The following is a 16957-nucleotide window of genomic DNA, read 5'->3' as shown; positions in this document are numbered from 1 at the left end:
TTTGGTCTTTGTATTGACAGTGGTACTGGTGACATTCATGTGAGGGATGATTTGACCTTTGTATTGACCGGTACTGGTGACTTTAATGTGGTTGCTGTTCTTTGCCCATTGTATTGACAGTGGTACTGGTGACGTTAATGTGAGGGATAAACTGACCTTTGTATTGACAGTGGTACTGGTGACGTTAATGTGAGGGATAAACTGACCTTTGCATTGACAGTGGTACTGGTGCCTATAATGTGATGGCTGTTCTCTGGCCCCTATATTGATAATAGCACTGGTGACTTTAAGGTGAGCACTATTTGTGGCCTTTAACGCTGCTCTGGCAGTTTGAATAACAGAACATCCGTTGTTCCCCACAGTCGCTCAAAACTGAGCAATCCTGGAAGTTGGCCTTGAGCGCAGTCATTGTGACACCACAACTGACCTCTTTCTGTTTCCTTTTCTTTTTTTTTTTTTTTTTTTTAAAGAGCCAAGCCCAATGTGACAGCACCCTATGTTGCACAAAGCTGATAGTTTAGATCAATCTAAATGCTTTAAAGTGCAGATATGCTGAGGTTAATGCATGGTTCTGTAATTATATACTGATATGCCAGGTTTTCGGAGCATGATGTTATTTTACTTTGTGTCCCATTTAATTTTCAATCAGTGCTGACAGTTTTCTGAGTTTCTTAATCAAGTTAATGCTCTAGTGGGGACTGTTTAGTCTATCACTCTATCTCTCTTGTGTTTGAGCATGTGCACCAGTGTGTTTATGAGTGTGCGAGGAATTTTGTTTAATGTCCCGTCACACATATCGGTGATTGAAGATGAGTGTGCGAGCATGCTTCTGTGCATGTGTGTATGAGCACGCATGTGTGCATGTGTGTGTCTGTCTGTGTGAGTGTGAGTGTGTGTGTGTGAGTAAGTGACTGTATATATGTGTGAGTAAGTGGTTGTATGTGCGTGTAAGTGCATGTGTGTGTGTTTGTGCACACGCACACAAGCGTGAGCGTGTGTAATTGAATGCAAGTGTGTTTGCATCAATAAAAATGGGCAGACTTTATGTGGGTGGTGCTTTGTGTTTATAGATCATTGACAAGAAGGATGGTTCTCAAATGGGGAAGATCAGCAAGCAATGGCCCATTGGTGCTTTGTGTTTATAGATCATTGACAAGAAGGACGGTTCTCAAATGGGGAAGATCAGCAAGCAATGGCCTGGCCTGCTGAAGGAGATGTTCACTGATTCGGACAACTTCCGTGTCTCATGTAAGTCGACGTTTTTTGGGTGGTTTTTTTTTTTTTACTTTTTACTTCCCCTGTCTCCAGTCAGCAGTGTTTTATAGTTCCATGTCTCCTGTAAGTCATGCATTTACTTCTGTGTCTACTGTAAGTCATGCTTTTGCTTCCGTGTCTCTGTAAGTTGTGTTTTTACCTCTGTGTCTCATGTAAGTCATGGTTTTACTTCTGTGTCTGCTGTAAGTCTATTTTTTCTGAGTCTCTTGTAAGTCATTTTTTGGTTTACTTCTGTGTTTCCTATTATTTTTTTTTTTATTTGACTTGTGTATCTCCTGTATGTCATGTTTTTACTTATGTGTCTCCTTAAGTCATGTTTTTTGTTGTTGGTGTTGTTTTGTTGTTGTTGTTTTTTTGTTTTTGTTTTTTTGTTGTTGTTGTTTTTGTTTTTTTACTTTTGTGTCCCCTTAATTCATGTTGTTGTTGTGTTTTTGCTTTACTTGTATGTCTTCTTAAGTCATGTCTTTTGTTGTTGTTTTGTTGTTGTTTTTTTTACTTCTTTGTCTCCTTGAGTCACGCTTTTTGTTGTTGGTGTTGTTTTGTTGGTGTTTTTGTTTTACTTTTGTGTCTCCTTAATTCATGTTTTTTGTTGTTGTTGTGTTTTTGTTTTACTTTTGTGTCTGTTTAATTCATGTTTTTTGTTGTTGTTGTGTTTTTGTTTTTACTTTTGTGTCTCCTTAATTCATGTTTTTTGTTGTTGTTGTGTTTTTGTTTTACTTTTGTGTCTCCTTAATTCATGTTTTTTTGTTGTTGTTGTGTTTTTGTTTTACTTAGGTGTCTCCTCATTTCACGTTTTTCTCCTTCTTTGTCTCCTGTAAGTAATGTTTTCACTTTGCTGTCTTTGGTTTCTGGTGTTTTGTCTTCCCTGTTTGAAGTAAGACCTTTCTTTTAAGCCCTCCTTCCTCCTCTATCAGTTTGTGCCATGTGTCTTTGGTGCCTGGTGTTTTTGTCTTCCCTGTTTGAAGTAAGACCTTTCTTTTACGCCCTCCTTCCTCCTCTATCAGTTTATGCCATGTGTCTTTGGTGCCTGGTGTTTTGTCTTCCCTGTTTGAAGTAAGACCTTTCTTTTACGCCCTCCTTCCTCCTCTATCAGTTTATGCCATGTGTCTTTGGTGCCTGGTGTTTTTGTCTTCCCTGTTTCAAGTAAGACCTTTCTTTTACGCCCTCCTTCCTCCTTCATCAGTTTATGCCACGTTTTTCTCCTTCTGTGTCTCCTGTAAGTCGTGGTTTTAGTTCCACTCTCTCTACTAAGGCGTGTTTTTACTTCCCCCTCCTCCATCAACCCACTTACCCCCTGGTTGCCCAGCACTAAACACCAATGAAATCCTATACCAGGGGAACAAACATCCATTTTTTTTATTTTTTTTTTTTTATTGTTGGTAATTATAGAAATTGATGAGAAATATGATTATCTTCTCTTAGTACACTGATTTTTGGTTGTTGTTGTTGTTTTTTTCTGCATTCTACACATGGTGATATTGTAAAAGGATTTTTTTTTTCTTTTGGCTCATGTTGCTGTAATGTGAGGACTGTTTTCCCATGCCCCCCCCCCCCTCCCCACCTCCACCCCCCCACCACACACACACACATGCACACACACACACAAAAGTAAAAATGTCAGATTTGACGTTCAGCCTTTTTAAAAATGTGTTTACATAGTTTTACTTGTGATGACAGTGGTTAAAAATGATATAATTTGTGTCACTGTTTGGTAAGTCATAGAAACACAACCATACCCAGCATGCACCCATTTGAAAAAAAAGAAAAAAAAGAAAAAAGACTATGGCTATTTTCCTTTCCAGTTCCCATTGAACAAGACGTGAGGAAAAAAGCGCTCATGTTTGGAGCTATCTTCATCATTGTGAGTATTGTAGTTGCTTTTTTTCCCTCCGTTAATGATACTTTTTGCTATTTGGCTCGTGTGTGTGAACGATGTAAGCCTATGCTAGAACTCTGTTGTGTGTGTGTGTGTGTGTGTGTGTGTGTGTGTGTGTGTGAATTTTAACAGAGCTCAATTTACTTTTTTTTATCTGCTTTTGTTCTTTGAGACTCTGTTGTTGAAATTGATCAGTTGTGTCATACTGAAATGAATAAAAGAGGTAGATGAATAACAAAAAAAAAAACAAAAAAAAACAGGGATGAAATGGCACTTTTTTTTTTTTTATAAGGCGTAACACTGGCATAGAGAAAAAAAAGATCTGATTTTAACAATACATAAGGCACAGCACATTGTAAGGCACACGAAAGAAATGTTACACAAAAGCTGATAAGTCAAAAAGATCAAAGGCAAAAAAGATCAACATTCACTTTTCAAACAATCAAAACAAACTTCGTTTCTGGAGACAAGATCGAGAGAGATTAGACTGACATCATCCATGACTGGGCTGTTAGTATTCAAGCTTATGTTCATTGATTTTCGATATTATTTTCATATCTAAGCTTGGCACACCCTCACATTCACACACCAGTGTCATCTGCTGAAAATCCTGAAACGTCTTCCGAATTGCTGATAGATGCGGAGCAATGTACCTTGTCTACCATGTTTTCATCTTTGACATTGGTTGTTGACAAGGCTCTGACATCATCATCGGAACTTACTACTTCATTTGTGTCACCTGCTTGCTGATTGGTTCTGTCGATCTCAACCTTTTTTAATCCATTCTTTATCTTTTTGGGGGAAACTTGTAACCAAGCTGATTAAACCCACTGACAGACTTCATTCAGTGACACCTTGCCGTTGAAGTCTTTTAGATTTTGTGAAAGAATGGAGAACCTTTGTTGTTCCACCAGGGCTGATTACGGAGTTCAAATTTTTGACAGTTTCTTTGACTCACTCTATGATGTGTGCTGGCATGCTGTTTGAAAGCAGATTATTTTTGACTCACTTGTGTAAACAAAGTGAGTCTATGTTTTAACCCGGTGTTCGGTTGTCTCTGTGTGTGTGTGTGTGTGTGTGTGTGTGTGTGTCCGTGTGTCTGTGTGGCCGTGGTAAACTTTAACATTGACATTTTCTCTGCAAATACTTTGTCAGTTGACACCAAATTTGGCATAAAAATAGGAAAAATTCAGTTCTTTCCAGTCATCTTGTTTTGGGCACAAAAAATTTAAAAAAAGAAGCCTAATTATATGCAAACTGCATTTACTGTTATATTTTTTGTATTCTCTAAACTTGGCACTTTGACCTCTTATTCTGACACAACAACAAGAGGAGTCATTATTATCATTTTTTGTTCAAACAGGAACTTCTTTTGCTAAGCATGGAAGTTTTATTTATTTTGCAAACGTTTTGGTGCAGATAGTAAAAAAAGGGAAATTACTCTGTAATTAATGCTAGGGGACTTAATTTATCACAAGTGAGTCTTGAAGGCCTTGCCTCTCTTGTTTTTAGTTCTTTTAATTCTGATTCACGATTTTCATCAGAATGTTATTCTTCTAGGATCGAACATCAACCTCAGTATGATTCACAACTTTGTTCAGACAGATTTAAGTTGCATATTTGAAGCACTGTATTATAAGGTGCTTGGGTCAAAGTTTTGGGAAGAAAAAAAGTATCACCTTACAGTTTATGAAATACATAGTGTTGCCACAGAGTTTACAGAAGTGAATCTTCATCTGCAAGCTCAGACCGTGTATTCCGTGCAAGAGGTAGACTTAAAACAAACCAGACTCTGGTGAATGTGGCAGTTGAAGCCTTTGAATGCAGAAGAAGAAAAAAATCACAGAAAAATGTTCTGCTAGTTGGAAGTTATGAAATGATCAGAATGTCATAAATTTCAGTCCAGAACTGAATCCTGTGAATGGTTGTTACTGCCTTGTGAGCTTGTAAAAACCACTTTTGTTGTTGTTTTCTTAGATCAGTGTGTGTGCCCATTTGAATGTGTGTCCATATTTCGGCTATGTACATATGTGTATCATATTTGTAGTCTTCAATTTTATGTCATATGTATGCCGTTCATATGCAGACTGATAATTAATGTGTGTATCATATGATATGTGATTGTATCTGTGTGTACATACCTGTTTTTAGTGTGTTCTTTAAGTCAGTCATTTGTTTATTTTGAGCTTGCTCTCATTTCACAAAGACAACTCCGTGAGGTTGCTCTTGTTTCGTGAAGCCCACTCTCTTTTATGTTGTGTCAGTGTTTCTATGGAAGTGCGCATGTTTGGGTTAAGTATTTGTGTGTGATTGCACACGTGTGTTAGTACATACTGATTTTGACAGATTTGTGTGAGCACATACTGGCTTGGACAGATGTGGGCTGAGCACATCTTCATGATAAATATATATGTGAGCACATACTCGTTTTGAATGGGTTCTTAAAGTCGGTCTGTCATAATTTTTTCTTGTGTGTTTTCTTCTTTCAGGACATCATGCTTTACGAGCAGAAACAGAACAACCAGTGAGCCACGCGTGGTGTCTGATTCAATGGTTTATTCTTTCAGGACATCATGTTGTTTGAGACAAAACAGGACAACAACTAAACTAAGCCACCTATTCTTTCGGGCCCAGTTGTCAGTAAGGTGAAGCTGCCTTCAATGGATGTTACACTCACAACTACTAATTCCCTTGCGCACATACATAAATGTTTTTCGGACTTCTCTTTCTTAATATTTCTCGTGGATGGAAATAATCCATTTTGCTGTTTAAACCACTCGGGTGTGTGGAAGCAGAACTAAATTACTGATCATGTTTCAGTAAATCCAAACTTTTTTGTGGTTAAATTTTCTCCTACACCATGGCAGATGTAATATATGGTTGTAAATTTCTTAAGAATTCACAAATACTGTGAAGGACATTTGGTGGGTATGAGGCATGAACACAGGTGTTTTACTTGTGAAATACTTGGGAGATGGACAAGCGCTGGAACACACATGCACCCTAATTTGCTGGCTTTTTCATAAAAACAAACATACATACACACACACACATTCATACACATACTTATTAAGAATCCAGTTATCATTGTTGTTTTTGAAGAAAATAAATCCAATACCAGTCCAAAATGGGTTTAACAGACTGTGTAAACATTGTTAAACTTTGTTGATGATCTTGCAAATAAACAAGATCACATCCTCTGTATTACCAAAGAAAAAAAAAGTGTTCTTGTTCAGCCAGTTCAGCTGCGATTACAATCATGGGTCCAAGTAAGCTTTAGTTCCTTCATTTACCATGAAATTATTTTTTTGCATGGTGTTGTTTCGTTGCTCCTGAGCCTGATGTGTCTGTCTGGCTTGGTGAATGATGGAGTTCTGTATATTTTTTTTCTCCGTCTTAATTTCAGACTCCTTTCTGTTTATATTCTTTTAACTCACTCAGTACGGCCAGTCCTCTCTTCTCCTCTACACAGACCCCTCGGATGTCCAGTGGGTGTCTCAATGATCCAACCTTTAGCTTCCATCGTCAGAATTGTGGTATTCTTTGTCAACATTCACCTCTTCAGTATAAGAGCCTTCCGCTTGTAATATTTTGATGGTGGTAAATGGGGAGAAACGCTGTTAACGTCGTCTCTTTCGCCGTTTGTATGGAGAGAGTTAAAGTTAACTTTCAGAGCAAAGGGATGAGACAGAATATGATAGTATGAAAAGATCCCCTGATGACAGGATGATCTTAACTCTCTCCATACGAACGGCGAAAGAGACAACGTTAACAGCGTTTCACCCCAATTACCATCATCAAAATATTGCAAGTGGAAGGCTCTTATACTGAAGAGGTGAATGTTGACAAAGAATACCACAATTCTGATGACAGAAGCTAAAGGTTGGGTCATTCAGACACCCACTGGACATCCGAGGGGTCTGTGTAGAGGAGAAGAGAGGACTGGCCGTACTGAGTGAGTTAACCAGTGTGACACAGAGGTGACCAAAGAGACTGGGGAGTCTCTGGGTATGGGACAGAATATGGTCAGAAAAAGAACAAATACATGGATATGGTTAGAAAAAGAACAAATACATGGATATGGTCAGAAAAAGAACAAAGGTTAACTCAGAAAATCACAAAGAATACATGGATATGGTTAGAAAAAGAACAAAGGTTGACTCAGAAAATCACAAAGAATACATGGATATGGTCAGAAAAAGAACAAAGGTTAACTCAGAAAATCACAAAGAATACATGGATATGGTTAGAAAAAGAACAAAGGTTAACTCAGAAAATCACAAAGAATACATGGATATGGTTAGAAAAAGAACAAAGGTTAACTCAGAAAATCACAAAGACTATATGGATATGGTTAGAAAAAGAACAAAAGTTAACTCAGAAAATCACAAAGAATACATGGATATGGTTAGAAAGAGAACAAAGTTCCACTCAGAAAATCACAAAGAATATGTGCACTCTTTTTCTGTTTTTTCTTGTTTTCTTACCAAGTTGCGGCAGGGAATGCTCCTGTCCTCTTCTCTCTAACCTGCTAATGCATCTGTTTATCAGTTCACGATATATTAACCTTATATCAATATAATCATCAGTCTTTTTTTTTTTTTTTTTTTTTTTTTGCGTAATTCTTATTGTCATTTGTATGTCGCTTAGAAAATGACTGTCAGTTCTCTTGTCCATCTTTTGTTCTGTATGAGCTCCTGTATGCAGTATTTATATACTTTGATGTTGGAAAAATAGATTGGTTTAATGTACACCAAGATGCTGATACAGCTGTGCTGTTGGAAAGGAGGAAGACACCAAAGGTCAGAGCACAGACATTTTGAGTGATATTCATTCTATGCATTTTGGGCACGATTTGGTATGGATATCATTCAAAAGTTGTATCTAAAAAATGAAACACACAAAAAAAAACCCCCCAAAAAAAACAGTTGATGCTTGTAACACTAGAACTGTGGGTTGTGTTTTGTTGTGTTGTACATGACTGCAAAACCAAAGTAAGTATCTGCTCAATTATTGTTATCCACATTCTTGTGAAACAGCTCACGAAGGCTCATGAAGCAGAAAAAAAAAAAGAATGAACGTCTTTAGGATATGTCATGTCGGGTTTTCACTGTGTCCAACAATATCTGTGTCCATATAATGCCTACTATGTAAACATTAAGTTATAGCTGTAGAGAAACATTTGTGGATATTTGTGTTTTTATTCTTAGATGTTTCCTGGTGTAAACCTTAAATAGTAATGTGGTAAAAAAAAAGTGTCTTCTCCCCCACCTAACCGCCCTCTGTTTCTCACCATTGCTTCATTTTCAACATGCTTTCAGCTTCTTGGCATTTTGTTTGCTGGGGGGCGGGGAGGGGTTGGGGGGGGGGGGGGGGGGGGGGGTGAGGGGAAGACATGAGAGTAGTCTTTTAGTAACTTTGTCACTCTTTCCCAGATCTGACGTGGACTAAATGGCAGGTAGAACTGTTTGAAAGTCTTGATCACTCTGACTAGAAATCACCGTGTTGATTGGAGTGATCTGCACTGCTGACTAAAACTGACTCGTCGATGGCTCAGTACTCTGTTCTGGATAGGCTTAGGCTTGCTCATGATTTAACCCTTTGAGCCCTGAGTTCCTGAGCAATTTTAACCCTTCTGCCTGAGCTCCTGAGCCAAAATTTGCAAATAATTGGTATTTAATGTGTCACGGCAGATATAAAAAGAGTGCCCTGACCACCGCTTTAGCGGTGGTAAAGAAAAATGACATAATGCCTAGCCACCGATTGAGTGGTGCGTAAACACTTGTGTTTTGCTGTTGGTTGACTTATATTGAAATCGATCTTTTTTATCCAAAGCACATGCACAAAACACAGTGAAAAGGCACGGCCATGTTGGTACTACGTTCGCTGACGTCAGAATATTACGGTTTTTCTGATTGGCTCTTCAATATAAGTTGACCAATAGCAAAACACGACACAAGTGTTTACGCACCGCTCAACCGGTGGCTAGGCATTATGTCATTTTCCTCTACCACCGGTAAAGCGGTGGTCAGGGCTCAAAGGGTTAAAAAAAGAAGAAAAAAAAGATGATCCCGCAAAAAAGTTTTTGTTGTTTTTGATTGATCAGGGGTTTGATGATTTCAGCTGAAATGGCACAAGCCATCAGCAGGACCAGCTTTGTTTGAACATGTTTGGTGATGTGGTTGACCATTTCATGTTACTGAAGTTCATGCCAGCTAAGATTTGTTTCCATGATTTTTGTTGTTGTTTTACGAGAGGTTTGGGTTTTGGATGACTTTTGGTATTTTTGTACATGTATGTGTTGTTGTTTTTTTTGTTGCCTAGTAATGGGTTCAGTGGTCTGCTGGGATACAGATTATCATGAATTTAATGACATGTTTTATATTTATGTCCCTGATATATATATATATATATTTAATCATCTTCAAACTGGTTTACAGGTCTTCTTTTGTGAAGGGGAAGCTGGTGGGATGGGTGGAATTGGTCATTGGTCAGCTGGGTTGTAAATGATTTCATCTTCAGCACATCATTTTGAGCACATCATGATTTTTAAATTAAAATTTTTTTTTTTTATGACAGTAGTTGCTACATAACTACCGGTAAGTAATTTGTTTTCAAAACAGATGTGATTGAATTTGTTGAGAAGGTTCATGCATGCTTGCAACTGGGAATTTATTGACCAGTACAGTTCCTATCCAGCCCCATTGCCTTTCTGTGTCTTTATCTTTGTAAACAACTGTATCTGGATACCTGTTTAAGTCCAGGTTGATATTCAAAAAGCTTGGTCAGAGAGGTGGAAAATGGAGATGATAAACCAGTTTTAAGGGTTTTTGACATCTAATATTCATACCAAAGAAAAAAAAAGGGACAGTGTGACTGGATTTATCAACATGTGGCTGTTTCAGTTTGTTCATTAAATGAGATGGAACTTAAAACCCATTCACATTCAAGCCACAAAGTCAGGAATACACTGGCTACTTGAGTGTGCACCATGAACAGTTTAAAAAAAAAACGTGTTTGAAAATCAATGTTTCAGCCAAATAATTTACAATGATTTGATGGTTTATTAACGACAGTTTTGGTTTTTCATTGTAGAAGAAAGAAAGAAAAAGAAACGCATGTGTAAGAAAGTACCTCAGTGGCTGCAAACACTGCTGTTTGCTGGAAATTCAGCATTATTTCACCATGCCCCTTGAGAAGAAAACTGTGCAAGGTCTCAAGTGGTTCATAACTTTTTGCGAAACATGTTGTTCATACATATCATTTCTAAGTAATGAATTAGGTTTTTCTTTTTGATGCGTGAGAATTTATTTATCAAGAGGATTAGATATTTACGCACTTGTTGGTTCTTTTTTTTTTGCACGGGATGTCAGAGTTATTCTTATCTTCGTGTGTCATGAGTGATGTGTGCACCAAAGGGTGGTGAAGTTTGTGTGTCAAAACAGAGCGTGTACACACTGTGACTTCTTTGGTGTTAGTGGATGAATTTTGGCTTGAATCTTTTTGAAAATGATGTCTCCGTTTCTCTTTCTATGTTATAATATCTGTTCTTTTTTCTCTCATTCATTATGTTTCACTTTGTCACCTTCATTTTAGTAATGTGCTTAATCTCTGAATACTTTTCATGTTACCATCTTGTAATTTGATCACAGATTAATCTGGAAGTTTTTCTTTTTTTCTTATTTTGCTGTGTCTTTGGAAGAAAGAGCAAATATTTGTATAGTCACTGATCAAGATATTGGAATGTCTAGGTAAAACAAAAATGACACATTGGTCACTTTGAAATGTGTTTTCATCTAGATTACCCAACTTTTTGTACAGTCTGTTTGAAGTGTATTATTTTGAGAGACCCACGATAGGAGTACGACGCACAACTGACAGACTTGGAGGAATATAGTGAACAGTTCTTCTGTGCAGTGCTTCAGTGATTCTTCATGGAGTTAAAAGAGAAGAAGAACTGAAGAACAGGTGTCACGTTGTTACGATCACTTTACTGAATCTGAATTTAAATACTTTAGAGTGAAGAACAAATAGAACTCGTTTCTGAAACTAAAAGTGTACAAAGTGTATCAGAAAAGAAAACATAGTATTGCAGGTGTGAAAGAAAAAGAAAAGATCTCTTTAGATCATCAGTATATTTTCAGAACTGAATGAAGTGAGTGTGCTTTTTCTATGAAATCTGGCCTTGGTACCAATTTGTGCTTTGGAAATCAATAATATGTATCGTTATACTATTTCTTGATAGTCCTCATTGTACAAAAATTTTTTTGTCTTGTTCTATGAATAAACTGTATACCATACATCATATGTATATATAGGTTTTCTGCATGTATTTTGAGTATGAGTGTGTGATTTTGAGTGTGTGTATGCATCTGTATTTTGAACACTCTGTACAAAAGACGGACGCAATAATAATGATAATAATAATAATAATGGACATTTATATAGCGCGTTTCTCCAAAAAATACTGCTTAAAGCGCTTTACATTTCATTCCCCACTTCCCGTCTCTCCAATGCTCTTCTCCACCTGCACCTTCCCCCACCCCTGACCCCCACACAGAAGCACATGCCAGAAAACACTCATGCAACTGAACATTGGAAGCCACCCACCCACCCATGGCGCCCTCCCAGAAAATGCATTCCTGCAACACGCACTCAGGCACGCACATACACACAAACGCAAGGACGCTCACCAGCACCCTATCACACACACACACAGCAAACAACCTCTCCACAACAGAACATGCACCCCAAAACAGATCACACCAAGATCAGGGGGGAAAAACCCCAAAAAACCAACAACAACAAAACTGCTGTTTCAGCTGTTGGAAAAGATGTGTTTTCAGAGCAGACCTAAAAGATTTCAGCGAGACAGAATGACACAGTGTCTGGTAGATTGTTCCACATGACGGAGCCTGGAAAGAAAAATACCTTTGACCCTGTTGTTTTTTCCTTTTTGAAAAGCCTAGTGTCAGAAGCAGAAGGAAGGTGACGAATTGGAATGTACACTTCGAGGAGATCAGAGGTAGCGAGGACCAGGGCTTGAGAGGGCAGAAAACGTCAAAGCAGAAAGCTTGTATTCAATTCTTTTTTAAACTGGCAGTCAGTGAAGAGAGTGGAAAGGGGAGTAACATGTTCAGATCTGGAGAATCTGAAAATAAGTCGAACAGCATTGTTCTGAACTCTTGGAAGTTTATCAAGTGAAGTTTTTGGAATGCCAGCAAGAAAAGAATTGCAGTAATCAATCCTAGACAAAACAAATGCACAGACTAATGTTTTGGTTGCTTCCATAGACAGGTTATGACGAATAGAACTAATACTTCGCAACTCAAGATAAGCTGATGTGCAAATGTTTGAAATGTGTTGCTGAAATAACAGACTGTGGTCAAGACAGACACCAAGGCTCCGCACTGAGACCGGAATGACAGTGTTGTTAACCAGAAGAGAATGAGGGAGAGACGGGTGGTTCATAAATTTCTTGGGGCAAGCAAGCAACAGTTCAGTCTTTTCATTATTTAGCTGTAGTTTGTTGAAAGTCATCCAAGTCTGTTACACACTTATGCATGTGGCTACAGCACTGGACTTTCAATCTGAGGGTTCCTGGTTTGAATCTTGGTAACAGCGCCTGGTGGGAAAAGGGTGGAGATTTTTCTGATCTGTCAGGTCAACATATGTACAGACCTGCTAGTGCCTGAACCCCCTTCATGTGTATACACACGCAGAAGATCAAATACACATGTTATAGATCCTGTAATCCATGTCACTGGTTGGTGGGTAATGGAGACAAGGAAATACCCAGCATGGATTAACCACGACAGAGTCATTGGCAAGTCAATGTTGACTGTGTAACGGAAAGAAAAAAAAGTGATGCAATCCCAAGAGGAAGAAAGACAGATGAAGAATGGAGACTGTGCCCATATCTGTAAGCTGAATTCTTAACAAACTGAAGGATTTTGCCTTTTCTGTCTTCTTTATATATATATATATATATATATATATTAAAAAACAACAACAAACATTCATTTGACTATAGAATGTTTTGAGCCATGATAATGATACTAATAGCCCTATCAGGTATTGTATGCCTCAACATTTGTATTTGTATTTCTTTTTATCACAACAGATTTCTCTATGTGAAATTCAGGCTGCTCTCCCCAGGAAAAGTGTGTCGCTACACTACAGCGCCACCTTTTTTTTTCTTTTGTTTTTCCTGCATGCAGTATTATTTGTTTTTCCTATCTAAGTGGATTTTTCTACAGAATTTTGCCAGGAACAACCCTTTTGTTGCCGTGGGTTCTTTTACGTGCGCTAAGTGCATGCTGCACACAGGACCTTGGTTTATCATCTCATCCGAATGACTAGCGTCCAGCCCACCACTCAAGGTCTAGTGGAGGGGGAGAAAATATCGGCGGCTGAGCCGTGACTCGAACCAGCGCGCTCAGATTCTCTCGCTTCCTAGGTGGACGTGCTACATCTAGGTCATCACTTCTCAGTATTAAACACGGTATTGCAAGTACTACATGCCCTGAACGCAAACGTACATGGACTACTGCTGACGGTGAATTGAGGGACTGTTACCTCTGTTACCTCAGGTTGACTGTGATATTATCGTACCTCAGGTAGATCTGCTGCACCGATACTTCAGCAATAGCCACAAAACACACCAGAGTGCCTTCGGCGTTCCCACTGCCATGCAACTGTAAACATCAACGAAGCACGACGACCGTGGTACAGCAGTCAAGGGATTAAATGCATTAAAAAAACAATTAAGTGCACCGTTTAGATTCATGCCACGTTGATATTAATTTATCAAAGTTCGGCAATGAAGGGGTAAAAAATATGTACATTTTGCATCTCGTGTATCTTTCATTCAAATGGTACAGTATGTATTTCCATTTCACCACTTAAAACAGAAAAACACATTGCATGATGTTTTAAGAATTAACCACAAAGGAGAAAGTCTTGTGCTTTTTATCACGTGTAAAAGAACCCGCGCAGGTCAACGAATTCCCTGGCAAAATTTTGTAGAAAAAATCCGCTTTGATGTTATGAAAAACACGCAGCAGACACACACACACACACGCGCACACATACACACACACAAAACACAAAGTGGATGGCGCTACACTGTGACAACGGTGCTCTCCCTTGGTTGAAATGCCCGTATTTCACACGATAAAAAATATGTAGTGACAAAATGTAATGTAGCAAAGTACAATACAACATATGGCAATTTCGAGAATAAATCTCATCCTGTTGAAAAGCATTATAATTTCACAAGCAGTTCCAGTTTCAGTTTCAGTTTCTCGAGAAGGCGTCACAGCGTTCGCACAGTTCCATACACGCTGCACCACTTTATTTATGTTTTATTATTATCATTTTATTAGTATTACTAATATTATTACTACTACCTTTTTCTATATTATAATTATTATTTATTTATTTATTTATTTATTTATTTATGCAAGCTTATCTATTATTTATTCCCCCGTTTTTTGTTGTTTTTTTTTTTTTTTTTTTTTTTTTGTTGTTTTTTTTTTTTTTTTTGTTTTGTGTGTGTGGTTGTGTGTTTTTTTGTTTGTTTTTTTTTTTTTTTCCCCAAGGCCTGACTAAGCGCGTTGGGTTACGCTGCTGGTCAGGCATCTGCTTGGCAGATGTGGTGTAGCGTATATGGTTTTGTCCGAACGCAGTGACGCCTCCTTGAGCTACTGAAACTGAAACTGAAACTGAAACTGCACCACATCTCGCGGCTATATAGGCAGACACCTGACAACAGCCTAACCCATCGCGCTTGTCAGGCCATGGGTGCATACCTATATATTTGTGTATCTGTCAGAGTGGATTTCTTTTTACATAATTTTACCAGACGACAACACAATTGTTGCCGTGCGGAGTTCTTTTTCAGCCGGTGCGCTAACTGCGTGCTACACACAGGACCTTGGTTAATCACAGAATCACAGAAATGTTTGGCTATAGGCTAAAAGCCTTTTGCCCTCATAATCAGAGTCCATTTAAGTGCTTTTGGATCACTTGTTGTGAACAGACCCTTGTTTAAATCTGGCATAATGTATACTACATTTATCTACAGCTCAATAAAGATTTAACTCTGTGGAAAATACATGGTCCTTAAACTTTTTGTCAATGTGATTTTTGAAGGCGTTTACCGATGGTGCATTGATGGTGTCATAGGAAAGGTTGTTCCACAGATTCAGTATGACACGGTTAATAAAGAACTTGCGGAACTGGTTAGTTACGAAATTAGTTTTGTTTATTTTGAAGTTCCATCGTCCATCGTCCCATCCGAAAGACCAGACGCTGTTTGATTTTCCAGCCAAACGTGGGAGACTAAGGGCGAGAGCGGATCAAGCAAATAAGTAGAAAGGCAATATATAAAGACCCTCATAATCATATCCATTACGCCGGGTGGGTGGACGGAGGAGGGTGGGGGAGTGGGGGGTCGAGTGGCGAAGGGAAGGTTTTGTGGAAGTGTGGGGGGGGCAGGGGGGGTGTAGGGGGCTGGACTAAAATGCAACTCTAGGGGCAGGGGTCAGTTCTGACCAGCTGAAGTGCCGGTACCCACAGAGATCTTCTTTCCAGACACCGTTTGCATTAGGGGGTGGTCATGAAGATTTGGCTGAAGTCCAATCGTAGTATCCTAAATTCAGAAACCTATTTTACCGGCAATGTTCGTGCATGTACGAAACTGACGATATTACCATTAGTAGATGTTGTGACTCATTTTCAATGGCTTTCGACTCTTATTTTACTCAATTCATACTCAGTTGACCCTTTGTAGAAGTAACGTAAAAAAAAATTTTAAAAAAGAAAAGAAAGAAAAGGCTGCTGCACCATCTTTGAGGAAGCTGGGGTTGACGTCGATGTGTGACACACTTTAAATCAATAAATGACACACCTTTCAACCGGAATTGCTCATTTCCATTTCACTTCCTGTTCTTCTTCAGCCTTCATAGGTGCCATTTTGTATCGTATTGTGTTGCATTACTTTTTGTCACAACAGGTTTCTCTGTATGAAATTCGGGTTGCTGTTCTTTGGAGGGAGAGAAAGTTGCCGCATTGCAGCACCACCCAGAAAGAAAGAAAGATTATGTGTGTCAGTGTATGTGTGTGTGTTCTCATTTTCACACACACACACACACACACACACTTTTTCTCTTTCTTTTTTCTATGTTTTAACCCGGTGTTCGGTTGTCTGTGTGTGTGTGTCCGTGGTAAACTTTAACATTGACATTTTCTCTGCAAATACTTTGTCAGTTGACACCAAATTAGGCATAAAAATAGGAAAAATTCAGATCTTTCCAATCATCTTGTTTAAAACAATATTGCACCTCTGGGATGGGCACAAAAAAAAAGAAAAGAAAAAAAAAGAAGCCTAATTATATGCAAACTGCATTTACTGTTATATTTATATTTTTTGTTTTTTCTAAACTTGGCACTTTGATCTGATATTCTGACACAACAAGAGCAGTCATTATTATCATAAAAAAGGGAAATTACTCTGTAATTAATGCTAGGGGACTTAATTTGCCACAAGTGAGTCTTGAAGGCCTTGCCTCTCTTGTTTGTTTTGCTTTTGCCAACATGTTTTACTATCAAAGTGGATTTATCTTCAGAATTTTGCCAGGAACAATCCTTTTGTTGTCGTGAGTTCTTTTCTGTGCGCTAAGTGCATGCTACATACGGGATGGCCTCGGTTTATCGACTCATTCGACTGACTACGAACATCCAGACTGTCATTCATGCAAGATCTATAGTGGAGGGATGCGAGAGAGAGAGAGAGAGAGAGAG

At 38.4% G+C, this 16957-nt stretch overlaps 1 protein-coding gene across 5 annotated transcripts in view; it reads left to right on the top strand.

Annotated features, from left to right (window-relative positions):
• LOC143288606 (phospholipid scramblase 2-like) overlaps positions 1-11462 on the top strand; it is a 53519-nt gene extending 42057 nt beyond the window's left edge. For 4 of the 5 annotated variants that reach the window (XM_076597261.1, XM_076597258.1, XM_076597259.1 and 1 more), the window contains exons 8-10: positions 1146-1248; positions 3078-3136; positions 5641-11462. In XM_076597261.1, coding sequence (XP_076453376.1) covers positions 1146-1248; positions 3078-3136; positions 5641-5679 — 201 coding nt within the window. In that variant the 3' untranslated portion in view covers positions 5680-11462. Of the gene's footprint in view, positions 1-1070; positions 1249-3077; positions 3137-5640 lie in introns of those variants that run through there. The other variant, XM_076597262.1, reaches the window with a different exon arrangement.
• Positions 11463-16957: the final 5495 nt, after the last annotated feature.

This window comes from Babylonia areolata, chromosome 12 (assembly GCF_041734735.1).
Source record: "Babylonia areolata isolate BAREFJ2019XMU chromosome 12, ASM4173473v1, whole genome shotgun sequence".
In the NCBI taxonomy this organism is placed as follows: domain Eukaryota; kingdom Metazoa; phylum Mollusca; class Gastropoda; order Neogastropoda; family Buccinidae; genus Babylonia; species Babylonia areolata.
The sequence above is the reverse complement of the archived record's forward strand: the minus strand, read 5'-3'. Positions and strand labels throughout refer to the sequence as shown.